General features: G+C 39.5%; 3 protein-coding genes across 5 annotated transcripts; 1 reads left to right on the top strand and 2 right to left on the bottom strand.

Moving 5' to 3' along the window:
* Positions 1-259: 259 nt before the first annotated feature.
* LOC118469147 (uncharacterized) lies at positions 260-3,317 on the top strand. Of its 2 annotated transcripts, XM_035940824.2 has the most exons (3): positions 260-416; positions 1,119-1,301; positions 1,473-3,317. In XM_035940824.2, the coding sequence occupies exons 1-3, from the start codon at positions 339-341 to the stop codon at positions 2,559-2,561; spliced, it is 1,350 nt and encodes a 449-aa protein (XP_035796717.1). In that variant the 5' UTR covers positions 260-338; the 3' UTR covers positions 2,562-3,317. The 2 variants fall into 2 exon arrangements, with proteins under 2 accessions (XP_035796717.1, XP_054861526.1); XM_055005551.1 differs by lacking the exon at positions 1,119-1,301.
* LOC111584700 (uncharacterized) lies at positions 3,318-5,920 on the bottom strand. Its single transcript, XM_023293912.3, has 2 exons — positions 4,981-5,920; positions 3,318-4,413 (listed from the first exon to the last, which is right to left on the bottom strand). The coding sequence occupies exons 1-2, from the start codon at positions 5,815-5,817 to the stop codon at positions 4,087-4,089; spliced, it is 1,164 nt and encodes a 387-aa protein (XP_023149680.3). The 5' UTR covers positions 5,818-5,920; the 3' UTR covers positions 3,318-4,086.
* A 650-nt stretch (positions 5,921-6,570) lies between these two features.
* zmp:0000001267 (b(0,+)-type amino acid transporter 1) lies at positions 6,571-16,402 on the bottom strand. 2 transcript variants are annotated; one of them, XM_023293909.3, is made up of 6 exons: positions 15,468-16,402; positions 8,213-8,346; positions 7,890-8,019; positions 7,678-7,802; positions 7,494-7,581; positions 6,571-7,410 (listed from the first exon to the last, which is right to left on the bottom strand). In XM_023293909.3, the coding sequence occupies exons 1-6, from the start codon at positions 16,164-16,166 to the stop codon at positions 7,180-7,182; spliced, it is 1,407 nt and encodes a 468-aa protein (XP_023149677.2). In that variant the 5' UTR covers positions 16,167-16,402; the 3' UTR covers positions 6,571-7,179. The 2 variants fall into 2 exon arrangements, with proteins under 2 accessions (XP_023149677.2, XP_023149676.2); XM_023293908.3 differs by lacking the exon at positions 15,468-16,402 and adding an exon at positions 9,958-15,444.
* Positions 16,403-16,426: the final 24 nt, after the last annotated feature.

The following is a 16,426-nucleotide window of genomic DNA, read 5'->3' as shown; positions in this document are numbered from 1 at the left end:
ATCTCCTCAGTCTGTTCTGAGAAAATGTGGTGTTTGTGCGCAGTCCTGGTTCTGTAGAGAAGAAACTAAGAATGTCGCTCAGACACACACTCTCTCTTTTACGGAGCCCCGGAAGGGACATGGAGGGAAAAAAAACCAGGAAGAATCCCGAGAAAGTTTCTCGGGATCTCGCGAAACTTTCTCGGGATCCCAAGAAAGTTTCGCGAGATCCCGAGAAAGTTTCGCGAGATCCCGAGAAACTTTCTCGGGATCCCGAGAAACTTTTTCGGGATCTCGCGGAGAATCACAATTCACAACCCACGACGGAGGAGCTGCTATGTACGGAGCCCTCCGTTGCTATGGAGGAGGATTTGGAACATTTCCTGCGGTCAAGAGACGTCCCTCAAGAGGCTGTACTCAACATGAAACGGGACAAGGTAGGGGGGAAATTCAAGCATTGAATTAACGTGACTTGAGAGCCTGAGGTGATAATTGAATTGATGCAGTACGGTGGTGACATTAATATTATGCTAACTTTAGCTCAGGTGAGCGCTCATAGCTTCCATGCTGTGGCATCAGTACATAAATTCATACAATGTTGTGATGTAATTATTCATGCATTACGATGATTAACAAATAACTTGCACAAAGACTCGCTATGATACATAAGTACAAATGGCAAAATATCATTGTCAATAACCGCATAGAATTGGCGGAGGAACCTCGGACAGTGTGCTTTAAGCATGAGCTGTAAAATCATATTTAAAGTTATGCAATGGAGTGATGATGTTATTTATGATTTGACATTTAACGTTGGCAAGGCCCAGTCAAAAGTACATTAAAGTCACTGTTAATTCATCAAAAGTCTAAAACAAAAACTGAAAGTAGTTCATTACAATGGAATTGTATTGAATTAAATTGAATTGTGCTTAGAATTTAGTAGCTTGGAGTCATGTGCAAGCTGTTACTATTAGATTACTGAAAGTGCACTGTCTTTGGCTTAAGTGAACCATGGCTGGCTGAAAGTATGAAAGTTACAACTGAAATACAAGAAACATCTCATAATATGTGTTTTCAAACTTAGATAATATGTGTGTATTCATCATTTATATTCAACATCAAATTTGTTATGTTTACAGGTTGACAAGGCAGTGCTGTCTGTCATGACTGATGAACAAATGTCACGATACATCACCTCTTATGGAGACCGAGTCGCTGTTCTCTCCTTCTGTAACCTGGGCTGCGCAAATAAAGAGACTCTTTTGCAGAGATTGAGGGATAAAATTGGATTACGGAAAATGAAATCAAAGACTACAGGAGTAGTAAGTTTAATGAAACTCAAAAGAATCATTCTGTAAAGATATTTTTCAAGTATTAGCCAATTTTATTTGGGTTTTGATTTATAGTAACCATAGTAAAAGTTTATTTTGACCTCTGCTTCTTTCTTTCACCATCCTGTATTGTTGTTTTTGTGTATGTTTTTTTTCTAACAGGACAATGAACTGAATTTCTTTCCACAAGACTTGCCTTCATATTCAAGCAGCCAGCTTTCCCCATCACCCTCCGCTGATACCTCAGGAGATCCAGATAGGCCACGACGTGCATCTATTCGCAGGATAAAGGTTGTTGAAGATCTATTAGCTGTATTTATGGACAGCAGCTTAATGAATGTAACTCTAAAGATGGACTTTGTAAATGAAAAAGCTCTTGATGATGCTGGTGTGTCAAGGGAGATTTACACTGCATTTTGGGAGCAATTTCTTGAACAGTGCGAAGGTGAAGCAGAGCGCGTTCCAAGGCTGAGGCCAGATTTTGGTGAGGATGAATGGCAAGCGATTGGACGGATATGGGTGAAAGGATTACTTGACCATGGTGTCTTTCCAGTGAGGATCTCAAAAGCTTTTATTTTAGCTTGCATCTATGGTATTGACTCAGTGGATGCAGACACCCTCATGACATCTTTTCTTAACTACCTTCCTCCTCTTGAGAGAGCAGCTGTTGAGAAGGCTCTCCAGGGATCAATGGAAGAAAGTGATGAAGAGGATCTGCTTGATCTGTTTGTAAGGATGGGTTCCCATTGCCTACCGCCAAAGAACAATATCAAGGCTGCCATCCAAACAATGGCTCATAAAGTAATTCTTCAAGAACCAAAGTATATTGTTGATTGTTTCTCCACACCCATGGCACTCATACAGAGAAAACTGTCAAACAGAGAGAGTGTATTGTCTCTATATGAGTCAAAGAAGGCCACAGGTAAAAGAGTATCACAGCTGCTTGAAACAACAAAAATGGTGCTGTCTCAGAGAGAGCAAACAACCTTTAACCATTTCCAGCGTTACGTGAAAAATGCTGACCAAGTCCAAGCTGAAAAAATCCTTCGTTTCTGCACTGGCTCATCTGTCATATGTACTGACAAAATTATGGTATGCTTTAATGCTGAAACTGGGCTCAACAGGAGACCTATTGCTCACACCTGTGGAGCAACCCTTGAACTACCATGCACTTATGGTTCCTACCCTGAATTTCGCACAGAGTTTGACAACATCCTGTCCAGCAACCACCTTGAAATGAATATTCTTTGACTTGGAGAAAAGTCCTTGTAAGGGCCTAAGACAAACAGGCATCACATGGTATGAAATTTTATATATTATTTATTGTTTTTGTTACTTTTTTGTTTCTTTTGTAATGCAAACATACAATGTGATGTGGTTTGCCACCTACAATTCTGTTTGTGCAATAGTACTTTGCTAAAGGGATGTTTGTTTCATTTTTAATTCATTTTAAATAACACAACTATTACTTTGTCTTTTACCTCAGTTTGACCCAAATTCATCCTCAAGACAGCACTTTATGTTTTTTCCAATCACAGATTTCAGAGCTGTCTATCATTGGTAGAATTGTTAAATATTTATGTTCAGGTGTTTAAATTGTTTAATTCATAAGCATTTGATTGTCAACAGGAAAAAGAACTGTTAAAAGTTGAAGAGACCTATGTAAGACTGTTTACAAAATCTACAAGTTAATGTGGCCCATCTGACACTGAGTCTTCTCTGCCCTAATGTGAAGTTGGTAATCAGATGTATATTTAATATGTCCATAATATTGTTCGAAATTGTTGTCTTAATTCAGCACATAACTTGATGCTGCTGAATGTATTTTTATAGGTTAAATGTTCCCATGAAATATTCAAGACATGTTGTCCAATTTTAAAAATGTTTGTCCTTGAGTGTTTGTAATAGCAAACCAAAGTTCTGAGTTACATTTTCAATTTAATCAGGTGAAGTTGCCTGGAGTTCATGCTGGATATGAATAAAATGATTTCACACTGAAGAAATGAAGTGCTTGTACCAGCTTTTATTTATTTTTTGTAGCACTTCCAGACATCCGTGCTAGAAAATGTTTTGTGTATTCAGAAATATATTTCTACATTTGTCATACATGCAACTTCTTTATATTAAATAATAGAAGCCCAAATAATTTTCCCCACACAAGTTCTGTGTCTCATTTCTAGAACATATGCTATCAGTGGTGAACATGTCAATCAGTGTTCAAGTCATCTTACAGATAAAACTAAATCAAGACTTTGATCTACATCCATCTTAATATTACATACTTGTAAGTACACTGAGATTTTTCTTTGAATTCAATTACAGACATGTTTGCTCCTAACAATGTTATAAATGGCAACTAAAATGCACATCAGATGCTCACAGTGTCATCAAAAAGCATTACTTGACTTTAACAAAGGACATCAAGTCAAACATATTTCAGTAGGGGAAAAAATGTGTCATTTATAATTGATAACAATTTGCAAAATATGTAATGTGTAGCATGTTTAAATTTTACAGGAAAGCCATGAGTTTAATCTCCGAGTTTATGGTTTTAGCAAAATATAATTGAAATAAACCTAAAATGTTTCTTGTAATTAAAAAAAATAAACTGCGGCTTTTGTGACTTTGGCTCCCTGTTGATTCCATGTTAAAAACAGTTCTGGGGGCTCTGAAAAGGATTTTTATAAGAAAACCCTCACTCCACGGAGAAAAGTATAGATAAGAAAAGGTATAAAAACTTAAAATATTACACTGGAAGGTGCACAATAGTTCCCCTTTAAATAGATGCCCGTATGGTGTCTCTCAGGTGCATATACAAGTCCAAAGCCTGATATGGATCTGTTGGTGGTGTCAGATGGGATTCGGTCATAATAATATTGCACAGTTCAAACATGTCAGGATCACAAGGTATGGTCAACCGGAAGGTACATTCACGTTTGCAGAGATGAACATGTTCATCTTCAACAGCGGAAAGAAAGTCTCTTGTCCCATAGAGTTCAGGCAGGGCGTACATGACATTGGGTCGACCACTTGGGACATTCAAGTTCTTTGATGGCCTGATGGAGTGTGCGTTCCAAACGCTGGCAGTGTCATCAAGCTCGTCCTATAAAAAAATTAAAAAATTAAAAGAGGGGAGGTGTTAGAAACATGTTTTAAAATCCTGTCTCCAAGTACTTTGTTTGGGTTTATGTGTATGCCGTTTTCCCTTCCATAAATATTTGTTTATTAAGTGTGTGAATATGAATTTATATGACCCAACCCCTGTAGTAGTGTTAATATTGAATAAGGTGGCACTCTTTCCTCACCGAGTTTGAAATGGGCACGAGATGTCAACTATACTTGTTCAAAAACGTTACAATTACAGTAACATAAATAAATGTAAATGTAAGAAGTTACTTTTCAACCCTGGTCATGCATTGTGTCTAGTTTTCCTGTGAGTTTGTATATGTATAAATTTATGTAATTAACTTTTCTATAAGCTTAACCTTGGATCAATTGACTATAGTTAGAAATGCCTTTGATTATTGTATAATTGTAATTATGTCTGTTTTATGAGCTGTGATTACTGTAGCAATTTTAATATGTTTGTGTTCTCTTTAATGTGGTTTTCTTGGTGCTTCATGAATTTCACAAATCTGAAACAATATGAAAACCGGACTTAGACACTCACCTGGATGAGTCCCATGCAACAAAACTGAAGCAGGCTTTTGTCCAGAAAACCACCATCAAAGGAACCGTTGTCTGGCAGGTCGGAAATCAAGCACAACCAAAACTCCACGCATTCGCTTCGAAGAAACCTCCACCAGTACTCGATTCTTTGATTGGCGGTGCTGGCTCCTTCCAAGTAGCTATCGAGGGGGTCGTCTGCATTGGTTGGGACGAGGACACGCTGAAAACCTCTGACATGACCATTTTCAGTTCCAGGATCGCCTCTCACTACTCTGGGGCAGCCTCCTAAACGCTGTACGGCCTCAATATAGTATCCTCCGATCAGCTTTGGGTCACTATTTGTGGTATATGCATTTAGCCAGACAATTTTCCGAGAAAAACCATCAATACTCCCACTGATACAAATGCCATATGGTTTCAGTTTATCGTAGGAATCGAGGTGCCAGATGAAATTGGGCCCTTTAGAGAAGTAGTTCCGCCTTCTAAGACGCCTTGCCTGTCTTAGTGACACTCCTGTGGGATCCAGCTCTTTCAGCACCAAGCGTACATCCTCCTTCCTCACATGTAGCCCATGTTCTCTGCATTTCGTGTACATCCAGCGGTATCCATGAAGCATTCCGGAGGACTGTAGTTCACTGTGTATGAAGTCTATCAGGACGGCCAGGTCAGAGTATGACTTGCGACGAGTGTGTCCCCTTGCGCTGAGAATCCTTTTGAGATGTCTCTCGCTGATGTGAAAACTGTGCCTTTTGCTAAGCACTGCTTGAATGTCCTTATATTTTAGGCCGATTTCAAAATAAAATTCAATAAACCTCTCGTATGGGTGGGCGTCCTCCATTGTCGTTTCTCCATACAGCCAAAAAGATGCAGAAGTATATATACCTATAGTTTCTCGGGATCCCGAGAAAGTTTCTCGGGATCCCGAGAAACTTTCTCGGGATCCCGAGAAACTTTCTCGAGATTCTTCCTGTTTTTTTGCTCTTCTCCATGTCCCTTCCGGGGCTCCGTACTCTTTGGCAGATAGAAATGAGTTAATATGTTACCTTGGTAAATATTAACAATCTCTCTCCACCTGTATGACTCAAAAAGCACATTTGTTTAGAGGAGCTTTGCTCCATTGAGATTTCTTTCCACTAACGTTGTAGTCCAGGTAAACTAATTAATTACAGCGGATAATGAGTGAACAAAATATACATGAGATATAATGAGTCATGCAGCATATAAACACTGCAAGAACTCAGCATCAGCAGAGCTAGTATGCTTGCAATGATGAGTTACCATGCTGAAATTTATTTGCGTCAGAGCCAAACATCATAAGGAAAAGTACTGGACAAATAAACTTTTAGACCTAATGAAAATTTGAAGGATCACCAAAGTATGTCCACAAAATGACATGAATATGAAATGTTACAGTAATTCATTGAATAGCTGTTTATTGCAGGAAAAGTCAGGGGAAGTCAGGATTTATCCTCTGGGGAGCATAAATTTGTGTGGAATATGCACGTCAAACAATCCAGTAGTTGATGAGATTTTTCAGTTTAAACAATGTGTTGCATCAAGGAACCAACTGACAAAAAAACAACAAACCCAGTTTTTTTGTGAAGCATAGTTTCTGATGCTTTATTTTATTGAAACAGCTCTTTAAAACTTCATTGCTTTTATAACATTAACTGTTTAAGGAGAGCAGATGCTGCAGTTTTTGTATTTTTCACCTGGAGAAGCTGCAATGTGACACTTTTTTTTTGCTGCTTCAGTCAAATAAAGTTGCAGCTAATGAGAACAGCAGACACAAAGTCAAAGGATACTTGTTTTTACGTGCTCCAAAACACATTTCACCTTTATATCTTTCAGAAAAAAATCCGAAATTGGAAACTTCTTGTACAGCCGCGGAGTTCTCTTGTCATAAAATTTGTTTAAAATACATTTTTATGTGTTTTGTTTGGAACCTTTTGCAAGGAAAAAAAGACAAGAACCATTATAATAAACTGAAATTCAGTACCTAAACTATGTACATTACAGATTTAACTAAGATTTATAAGTCAGACAAAAAAAACACAAAATTGTGCAACTGTGCAAAAAGATAATACCTATGAGATTGCTTTAATTCAAAGACAGTCAATGTAAACTAAATTAGTTCCTGCGTTTTAGCAGATTCTGATTCCCTGCATCAGGAGGCAGATCTGTGTGAACACAGTGGAAATCACAGGTTTTTCTCTGCTGGAGCAACTTGTAAAAAGAGCTGCAGGAACACTGTTAACTTGTTCAATAGTCCTGGGCAGAGCTTGTAATGGATGAAGGGTACATAAACTATAATTCCACTCAATATAAATAAAGTCACGTAGAGATATTCAATCTGAGGATTGTCTACGATGGGTGCCAGCACGAGGAATATTGCCGCTAGGATGACCAGTAAAGGGAGGATAATGGGAACCTGTGGAGAGAGGAAGAGACATACATCACGACAAACTGATTCTCATGCAGTGTTAAAGATAGAATAAAGAGTGTGACGCTCACTCTGTAAGGTCTGGGAAGCTCTGGCTTCTTGATTTTGAGATAGACCAGTCCAGACAGGGTGATGCCGTAGAAAAACCAGGCAGTAAAACTGACAACAGCAATGAACAGGAATGTAAGACAATCACAGAAAGATGTGTGTAATGAATAAGATGAAATAAAGAAGAAATGCGGAGCCAGCCTTCACCTGAAGTAGTTGACGATGCTCTGAAAGTCTCCAGGTATCAGCACCACCAGAGAGATCACAGTGGTGAAGATCAGCGCTGGAGAAGGAGTCAGTCTGTGGACGTGAGCCATGGACAGAATATCTGGCTGCAAAACAAACACAAGTCTGGCTGAAACTCTGCTGCAACTTCATTTTATACAAGAGTGTATTTTTAAAGGTGGAGGGACAGTTACCATGTGTCCTTCTCTGGCAGCAACAAAGCAAACACGGCCTCCGCTGAAGAACGTCCCATTTAATGAACCAAAAGCAGACAAGGCTGCAGCCACAGACATGATCCAGCCCCAGCTGCCAAACATCTTATTCCTGTTAAAAAACATTTCAGTGGTTGTGGAAAAAACAGAAAATGAATTGTTTGTGGTGAGAATGCAAATGTGCAATCATTTCTTTTCATCCTTCTTGATGACAGAGGTATTTTAAATATCAGATTAAAGCCCCAGCTTTAACGCAGAAAACAGCAAGTGTGAATCAGTGTGAATGTGCAGCGTCGTTGTCTCACCCCCAGGTCACTGCTACTGCAGTGGATGACATTAGCTCTTTAGGCGTCATCACCGTCAGATAGCTCACGTTCACCAGCAGATACAAGCCGGTCACCAGAGACATGGCTATTATCAACGCTCTGGGAAGATTCACCTGCAGCCAAAAAGGTAACATTTATTAAACGCTGGTTAACAACCCTGCATGATGGAGAGGTTGAATTTTAATGCTGGGATCTAGTTCAGTATAAAGTAAACTCCATGAAGCTTGAACCGCTTTAACCTGCATTCTTTCTAATGGCCAACAGGGGGCGACTTGCTTGGCTGCAGCAAAGCAGTCAGATTATACAGAAGTCTATGTGAAAATGATCCTACTCCTCACTTGATTTGTTACCTCAGTAAAAAAAAAAAAAAAAAACATTACTCCACCAAGGAATGCAGAGTTATGTGACGATCAGTGTTGGGTTGTCTGTCTGTCTGTCTGTCTGTCTGTCTGTCTGTCTTTTGGCAACATTACTCAAAAACAGACTAACGGATGTAAATGAAATTTTCAGGGAAGGTCAGAAATGACACAAGGACCAAGTGATTAGATTTTGGTGGTGATGCGGCTTATAGTCTGGACCCATGGACTTGTTAAAGATTTCTGTATCATTGTGAGATAGAGGTGCAGCATCACTGTAACCATGACAACAAGTGAACACTACATCAGCTGCCTGCTGACGATCACATGATTGCGATCCTGCTACAAATCCACCGTTGCAGACCACAAATTTTTTCAAGATTTCATCCATTAGAAGTCATACAACGACTGAGCAGCCTTGGGGGAGTACTGTGCTCTCAAGGGCTTTTCTAGGTCAAGTTTCAGTTTTTTGTGTCTTCTAAAAAGCCTGAAAAAATGACTTCGGCCATGATTTTAAGAGGGTGTCAATATGCAAAGTACTAAAATTCTGAAATGAATGTAGTTAAATCAAAAGCACACTGTTTACCCCAGAACTGCAATGGAGTACAAGTATGAAGTAGCAGAAAATAGAAATACTTAAAGTACAGGATATGAGTGTAATGACATTTGATGATGCCAATTAAATGGGCTGATAACATCACAATCAGGTGGTAACTGTCTAACACAATACTGACCTGGATATGTCTGATTATTCCCCATCTGAAATCTATTAAAAATGTTTTACACACTACTATCCACCACAGTTAAACATAATAGATGTGAATAAATGTTTTTGGTCCTGGAGCCTCTGCATCATTCTTTGTGTAAATCATTGAATGTTTCTCTCAGAATCTACAGAAACTTGAAAAACACAATTAAATAACTTTTTAGAACTTTGAGAAAACCCAGACATGCAAAAAAACATTTTCTTGAAAACTTTTTTGTTTTCTTTGGTTTTCTATGAATGCACATTGAATATATCATTGAACATATTTTTGCATATTTATACCAACTGTACACATAAATATGATAATGCTGGAGGAAACATACCTTATCACAGCTAGATAGGACTGTGATAACAACAATAAAAGCTATCTGAAGTCAGGAGATTATTAAGTGGACTTTAAAATGAGCTTTTATAAAACACAAGGTTGAAAATAACCAATAGATTTTACAGTATGGTCAACACTCCAGAAACTTGTTAAACATCAATGTGTTGTGTTTGTTCTGCATAATCTTGATCATAGAGAGGTTGTTATATTTTATGCACATAAAAAAATGTGCATAATGCTTTTATTTGTATGGACATTTCCAACCCTGCAGTCTCACCTCGGGTCTTTTCAGCTCCTCGGTGACATAGTTCAAGCAGAACCAGCCGGAATAAGACCAGAGTCCTTGATAAAAAGCCATTCCTAATGTGCTCAAAGAGTGCTGAGTGCCTTTAAACGAATTCTCAGCTTTCAAATTCTCCACAATCATAGTGCTGTCCTGAATCATCGCCACAAACCCTCCAACAACAATCACTGTTAACCCGATCACTTTGGCTATCAAGAAGACCACTTGGATTCTGACAGCAACCCGAACATTCAAGATGTTGATTGTTGCAACGACCAGAATACACACGACTGCAGCACACTTCACTGCCAGCTGAGGAGGCTCACAGCCTCCATAAAAGGGTGCCATGGCATACTCTGAAATGCTGATTGACATTGCTGCAACACTGCAAGGCTTCACAACCAGGACGAATGTGACTGCTGCAAAAAATGCGGGGAAGGAACCATAGATCCTCAGGATGTACATGAACTCCCCACCAGATTCAGGAATGATTGTCCCAAGCTCCGTGTAGGACAGAGCAGCAAACATAGCAACAAGTCCTGAGACAGCCCAGATTAGCAGACTTGCTCCAGGGCTTCCCACATAGCCCAGAACAAACTGTGGAGACATGAATATTCCAGATCCGATCATAGTTCCAGAAACTATTGCAACACCGCCAATCAACCCAATCTCCCGCTTAATTCTCAAAGCTTCAAATTTTTGGTCCCCCATGGTCTCAGTGATCAGACAGCATCAAATGAAGGCACAGGTCACTCTAACAGAGCAGACTCCAAAAGACATGAGGTAGTCTGACAGCTAGCCTATATTCAGTTCACATCAGAAATGATAGTAGAGGTCAAAGGACAGTAGAGTAGGATTGGTCCATATAAGTTGCTTGATAAGTTACATGCTGGACTTGCAAATCATTTTACAAGGTTTGATTATAAACCAAAGGTGTCAACCTTGGTAGCATTCCAGGCACTACCAGTCAAAACTTCGGACACATCGTCTCATTTAATGGTTTTTCTTTATTTTCATGACTATTTACATTGTACATTCTCACTGAAGGCATCAAAATTATGAATGAACACATGGAATTATGCAGGAAACAAAAAAATTGAGGCAAAACATGTTTTATATTTTAGATTCTTCAAAATAGCCACCCTTTGCTTTGGTTACTGTTTTCCACACTCTTGGCATTATCTGGATGAGCTTCATGAGGTAGAACCTGAAATGGTTTCTCTTCACAGGTGTTCCTTTTCAAGGTTCATTTGTGAAATTTCTTCCTTCTTAATGGGGTTTGGACCATCAGTTGTGTTGTGCAGAAGTCAGGTTGGTCCGCAGTTGACAGTCCTATTTGAAAACTGTTAGAATCCATATTATGGCAAGAACCAATCAGCTAAGAGAAACGACAGTCCATCATTACTTTAAGAACTGAAGGTCAGTCAGTCTGGAAAATTGAAAAAACTCTGAATGTATCTCCAAGTTCAGTCATAAAAACCGTCCAGCTTTACGACCAAACTGGCTCCCATGAGGACCTCCCCAGGAAAGGAAGACCAAGAGTCTCCTCTGCTGCTGAGGAGAAGTTCATCCGAATCTCCAGCCTCAGAAATGGAAAGTTAACAGCAGCTCAGATTAGAGTTCAGATAAATGCCACCCAGAGTTCTAGTATCAGACACATCTCTACATCAACTGTTCAGAGGAGATTGAACCAATCAGGCCTTTATGGTCCAATAGCTGCTCAGAAACCACTACTAAGGAAAAGCAACAAGCAGAAGAGATTAGTTTGGGCCTAGAAACACCAGGAATGGACATTAGACCAGTGGAGATCTGGGCTTTGGTCTGATGAGTTCAAATGTGAGATCTTTGGTTCCACCCACCGTGTCTTTGTGAGACCAGAGAAGGTGAAGAGATGGTCTCTACATGCATGGTTCCCACCATGAAGCGTGGAGGAGGAGGTGTGATGGTGTGGGGGTGCTTTGCTGGTGACACTGTTGGGGATTTATTCCAAACTGAAGGAACTCTGAACCAGCATGGCTACCACAGCATCCTGCAGCGACATGACATCCCATCTGGTTTGGTTTAGTTGGACCATCATTTATTCTCCAACAGGACAATGACCCCAAACACACCTCCAGGCTGTGGAAGGACTATCTGACCAAGAAGGAGATGATGGAGATGATCTGGCCTCCACAGTCACCTGACCTGAACCCAATCCAGATGGTTTGGGATGAGATGGACGCAGAGTGAAGACAAAAGGACCAACAAGAGCTCGGCATCTCTGGAACTCCTTCAAGAAAATCACGATTGTGTGTTTCGCAGTTTAGTACAGAACACGGGGTGTGAACTACACAGGAAGGACCTTTCTTCCCAGCGTCCAGCTCAACCAGACATTCTCACAAAAGAGACTAAATACTGTTTTCCAGTTTTTGATAACTGTTCCTTAGTACAGGCCTTTAATTACATCTTTGCTACAAATGCAGCCTGTTGTCCACACTGACTCATCTTTGTGTCAAGTGGATGAATTTAAACACCGATCACCATGACTTGACTAGGCTGCCTGAGTAACTACGAGGTCTCGTTGTTAGAGTTCCTCCATGTTCAAACAGTCATACCATATACAGTAAATGAACCAGGTGACTGGAATATCAGTTGGGGTCAGAAGCATAATAGTTCTTACCCCAACTGGTCTAGTCACTGTGTTCTGACTCAACTTCCGTGCAACAGCTAGGAAGTTGCGAAGCCTGCTACTAAGCCTGGAGATAAGTCATGTTCCACAGCCATGAACATGATGCCCAAAATTATTCATACCCATGCTCATCTGTATTTGACTCACTGAATTCTTCTAGTGGAAATTAACTTTAACAAGTTACCAAAGATGACAAAAGTGCAATGATTTACACGCTGTGAGAACTTAACTGGCATGGTAGGATGGTTGGTAAAAGGCCAAGATAAACTCATGGATTACCATCAAGACCATCCGGTTGAAACTGAGTAACTCCGTCGTTTTTTTAATACAAAAAATACATAAAATTAGTTACCTATTAACTAGTTTTAATCTAGTTAAATCGCTGACACAATGTTTTGTGATCTTTGGCACTTGTTTAAGTCATTTCCAACCAGAAGAAACTGATCAGTCAAATAAAAAATCATTATAAAGCAAAACTTTTTGGCCTCTAATGTGAAGGTAAGCATGCATGATAGTGGACTTTTTCCTGTATTCCATATGGTGATGTTTTCCTACTCATGATATATGATTATTTCACCTAACTGCAGACATCAAGATTTTCCTGCAGTGTTTTTAACATATTATGAAAAATATTCAAACTCACACACACTACTGTTCAAAAGTTTGGGGTCATCCAGAAAATTTCATGTTTTCCATGAAAACTCACATTTATATCCAAGCACTAACATAACTGCACAAGGGTTTGGCAGATGATGTCCAGATTTATTTACCAATTAGTCCCAAAACCGCAGGTTCATCCCAGCCATTACTAAACTGCCTAGAGGACCTCATGAGGATTATAGTTGGACATTCATTTTCTTTCTCTCAATGAAACCAAAACAGAAATTGTTGGTTTTAGCCATCCAGATCCATTAATTGACTGCATCAGTACTCTTGGCCCTCTGGAAATCTTTAATAGACCCTCGTCAAAGAATGTAGGTGTGATTTTTGACAATGCTTTTAAATTTGACAAACAAATCAGTTGTTGTCAAAACCGTCTTCTTTCAGTTGAGGCTGCTGGCCAAAGTAAAGCACCCACAACGACTTTGAGAGAGTCATACATGCCTTCAACAAATCTAGGCTAGACCATTGTAACTCTCTGTACGTGGGTCTGGATCAGACGTCTGCTTCAGAATTGTTTTAAAGATTTTATTGTTTGTTTTTAAGGTGTTAAACGGGTTGGCACCTTCTCATCTATCTGAGCTTTTAACTGTCCATGCTCCAGTTAAGTAGATATTTTATTAAAAATCAGCTTTTCCAGCTAGAATAGTCATTTACCGCATTAACAATGTCTAGACTAGCTTTATCATTCATTTAATGTTGTCGTCATTGAAAAAAAAAATTTTTTTTTTTTTCAAAAATAAGGACATTTCGAGATTACCCCAAACTTTTGACCGGTAGTGTACCCAACACCATATTTATTTCTACATATTTATATAACTGTAAACTTTCAACCTGATGTACATTATCTATCTGATAGTGTTCATTTTGAGTTGATGCCAATATCTCATTTTAAAGCCTTTATCAGCTGATATTGATAATCATGTTGATACCGTGCATATTTATTGCTCATCTAAACCACCAACAGATCATTTAAAAGGCTGACTAGTTTCTTACTTTACAACTGGACTCCAGACTGCAGCATAATTACCCTGTGTGATATAAATGAAGCTCACTGCTTAGTGAAGATTGGAAACATATGTTGATTTCCCAAGATTCTCACTCGGATGGTTTTACCACCTGGGTAGGCAATAATAAACATAAATTCTGTTCTCTGCCAAAGAAATCATGTTATTTATTGTGGGTGAAAGTGAGGGGGGCAGAGTGTCCTGGGCAGTCTATTCTGGATTTGATCATGAAGTAAAATACTAGATTGCTCATTGTTCTTTTGTGTCTCATTTTAGTTATATTTTGTCTTGTTTGTGTTGTTTTTTGTCTTTTTTGGTCCAGCTTTTGTCGTCTGTCTCATGTTTTTGTCATTTTCTCATTTTTGTCGTTCAGTGTTTCCTTTTTGTCTTGCTTGTGTTTTTTGTCTTATTTTTGTCATTTTGTGTTTCGCTTTATTTGTCGTTTTGTGTATTTTTTTGTCTTGCTTGTGTGTCTATTTTTTGTCATTTTGTTTCTCGGTTTTGTCATTTGTCCATTTCTTTGTCGCTTTGTAACTTGTCTATTTTTTCTCATTTATGTCGCTGTTTCTCGCTTTTGTTTTGTGCCTCATTTTTGTACTATTTTGTTTTTTTGTCTGACTTTTGTCAGTTGTCTCATGTTTGTCATTTTGTTTGTTTTGTGTTTCCTTTTGTCTCGCTTGTGTTTTGTTGTCATATTTTATCATTTTGTGTTTTGCTTTATTCATTGTTTTGAGTATCGTTTTTGTCGTCTTGCATTGTCCATTCTTTTGTTTCGTTTCTCACTTGTCATTTTTTTTCTCGTTTGTGTTATTTGTGTAATTTTTGTCTCATTTTTGTAATTTTTTTGTCGCTTTGTAACTTCTTTGTCTAATTTTTTTGTCTCCTTTGTTTTTTTTCCGAGCCATTTGTCTCATTTTTTGTCATTTTGTTTCTCACTTTTGACATTTTGTGTCCTGTTTTTTAATTCCTGAAATGTGGACATTTTCAGAGCATAATTCTTTGCACTAAAACAAAAGGGAAAACGTGGAGTTGTGGTTATTTATAGGTTATTATGCTGTGATTTTACTGGGCTGAATGTGTAACCTGAACTAAGATGAGTTCGACACCTCTGGTCTTAGTCAACAACTCAGTGCAGTAATCAGAGGAAATACTTCCAGCCTCTTACTTACCTCTGGACGTTTCAACTCTTCAGTCACATAATTCAGATTGTTCCAGCCATCATATGACCACAGTCCCTGGTAGAAAGCAATGCCAATTGGATTGATGCCCACATTTGTGTTCTCAAAGGAGTCTTCAAAGCTCCCTGTGTTCCCTCTGATAAGCATCACCACGCCCCCTATTATAATGACCGCCAAGGCCAGAACCTTGGCCGCCATAAAAAACACTTGGACCGACATTGAGAAGCGAACGTTTAGGCAGTTCACGGTGGCGAGCAGCAAGATAGCAGCTGCAGCCACGCACTTCACCAGCAGCACCGGAGGAGGGCAGTCTGCGTAGAAAGGAGCCACGACATACTGAGCAAAACTCAGCGCGATGCCGGCAACGCCAGCAGGTCTCACAAATAACACCGAGCTGAAGATTAACAGGAAGGCGACGACTGGACCTGAAGTCCTGAGGATGTAGATGTACTCGCCCCCCGATTCTCTAATAACGGTGCCCAGCTCAGCGTAGCAGAAAGACGCCAGAATCACCAGCAAGCCGCAGCATGCCCACACCACCAGGCTGGCTCCGGGGCTGCCGATGGTGGACAGAACCGTCTGCGGGGACATGAAGATCCCAGATCCAATCATCGTCCCTCCAATGAGGGACACGGCTCCCACCAGACCCACTTCTCTCCTCAGACTGAGCTTCTGTGTCTTGTCATCCATCACCACCACAGTTTACAGACCATCTATCGTCTGACACCTCTACTGTAGAGAAAACACTGTTATTCTGTGGCCAAAGTCAACTCACCAAGTTAATAATTATGTGGGCAGTTCTTACAGCTGTCAGGTTTGCCTGGTGCCTTATCTTTATTAAAGAGGATTGGTGTATTTCAGGAAGGTCATGTATCACAGATGCACTCATTTTTATGTTTCTAGAAGTCAGAGATGCCGTACAGCTGAGGCCTTGACGCTCAGATGTCTAG

The sequence above is a fragment of the Amphiprion ocellaris genome, chromosome 20 (assembly GCF_022539595.1).
Source record: "Amphiprion ocellaris isolate individual 3 ecotype Okinawa chromosome 20, ASM2253959v1, whole genome shotgun sequence".
Classification (NCBI taxonomy): domain Eukaryota; kingdom Metazoa; phylum Chordata; class Actinopteri; family Pomacentridae; genus Amphiprion; species Amphiprion ocellaris.
Note: the sequence above shows the minus strand (reverse complement) of the source record. Positions and strands in the feature narration are given on the sequence as shown.

Bases quoted from the DNA above. Each gene is read 5' to 3' on its own strand.
- LOC118469147 (XM_035940824.2), top strand. From the start codon at position 339: ATGGAGGAGGATTTGGAACATTTCCTGCGGTCAAGAGACGTCCCTCAA. The intron at 417-1,118 runs GTAGGGGGGAAA...TTATGTTTACAG, and splicing joins TCAACATGAAACGGGACAAG to GTTGACAAGGCAGTGCTGTC. The intron at 1,302-1,472 runs GTAAGTTTAATG...TTTTTCTAACAG, and splicing joins AATCAAAGACTACAGGAGTA to GACAATGAACTGAATTTCTT.
- LOC111584700 (XM_023293912.3), bottom strand. From the start codon at position 5,817: ATGGAGGACGCCCACCCATACGAGAGGTTTATTGAATTTTATTTTGAA. The intron at 4,414-4,980 runs GTGAGTGTCTAA...ATTTTTTTATAG, and splicing joins GTTGCATGGGACTCATCCAG to GACGAGCTTGATGACACTGC.
- zmp:0000001267 (XM_023293908.3), bottom strand. From the start codon at position 10,674: ATGGGGGACCAAAAATTTGAAGCTTTGAGAATTAAGCGGGAGATTGGG. The intron at 8,020-8,212 runs GTGAGACAACGA...GTTTTTTAACAG, and splicing joins GCAGTAGCAGTGACCTGGGG to GAATAAGATGTTTGGCAGCT. The intron at 7,803-7,889 runs GTAACTGTCCCT...TTTGTTTTGCAG, and splicing joins CTGCCAGAGAAGGACACATG to CCAGATATTCTGTCCATGGC.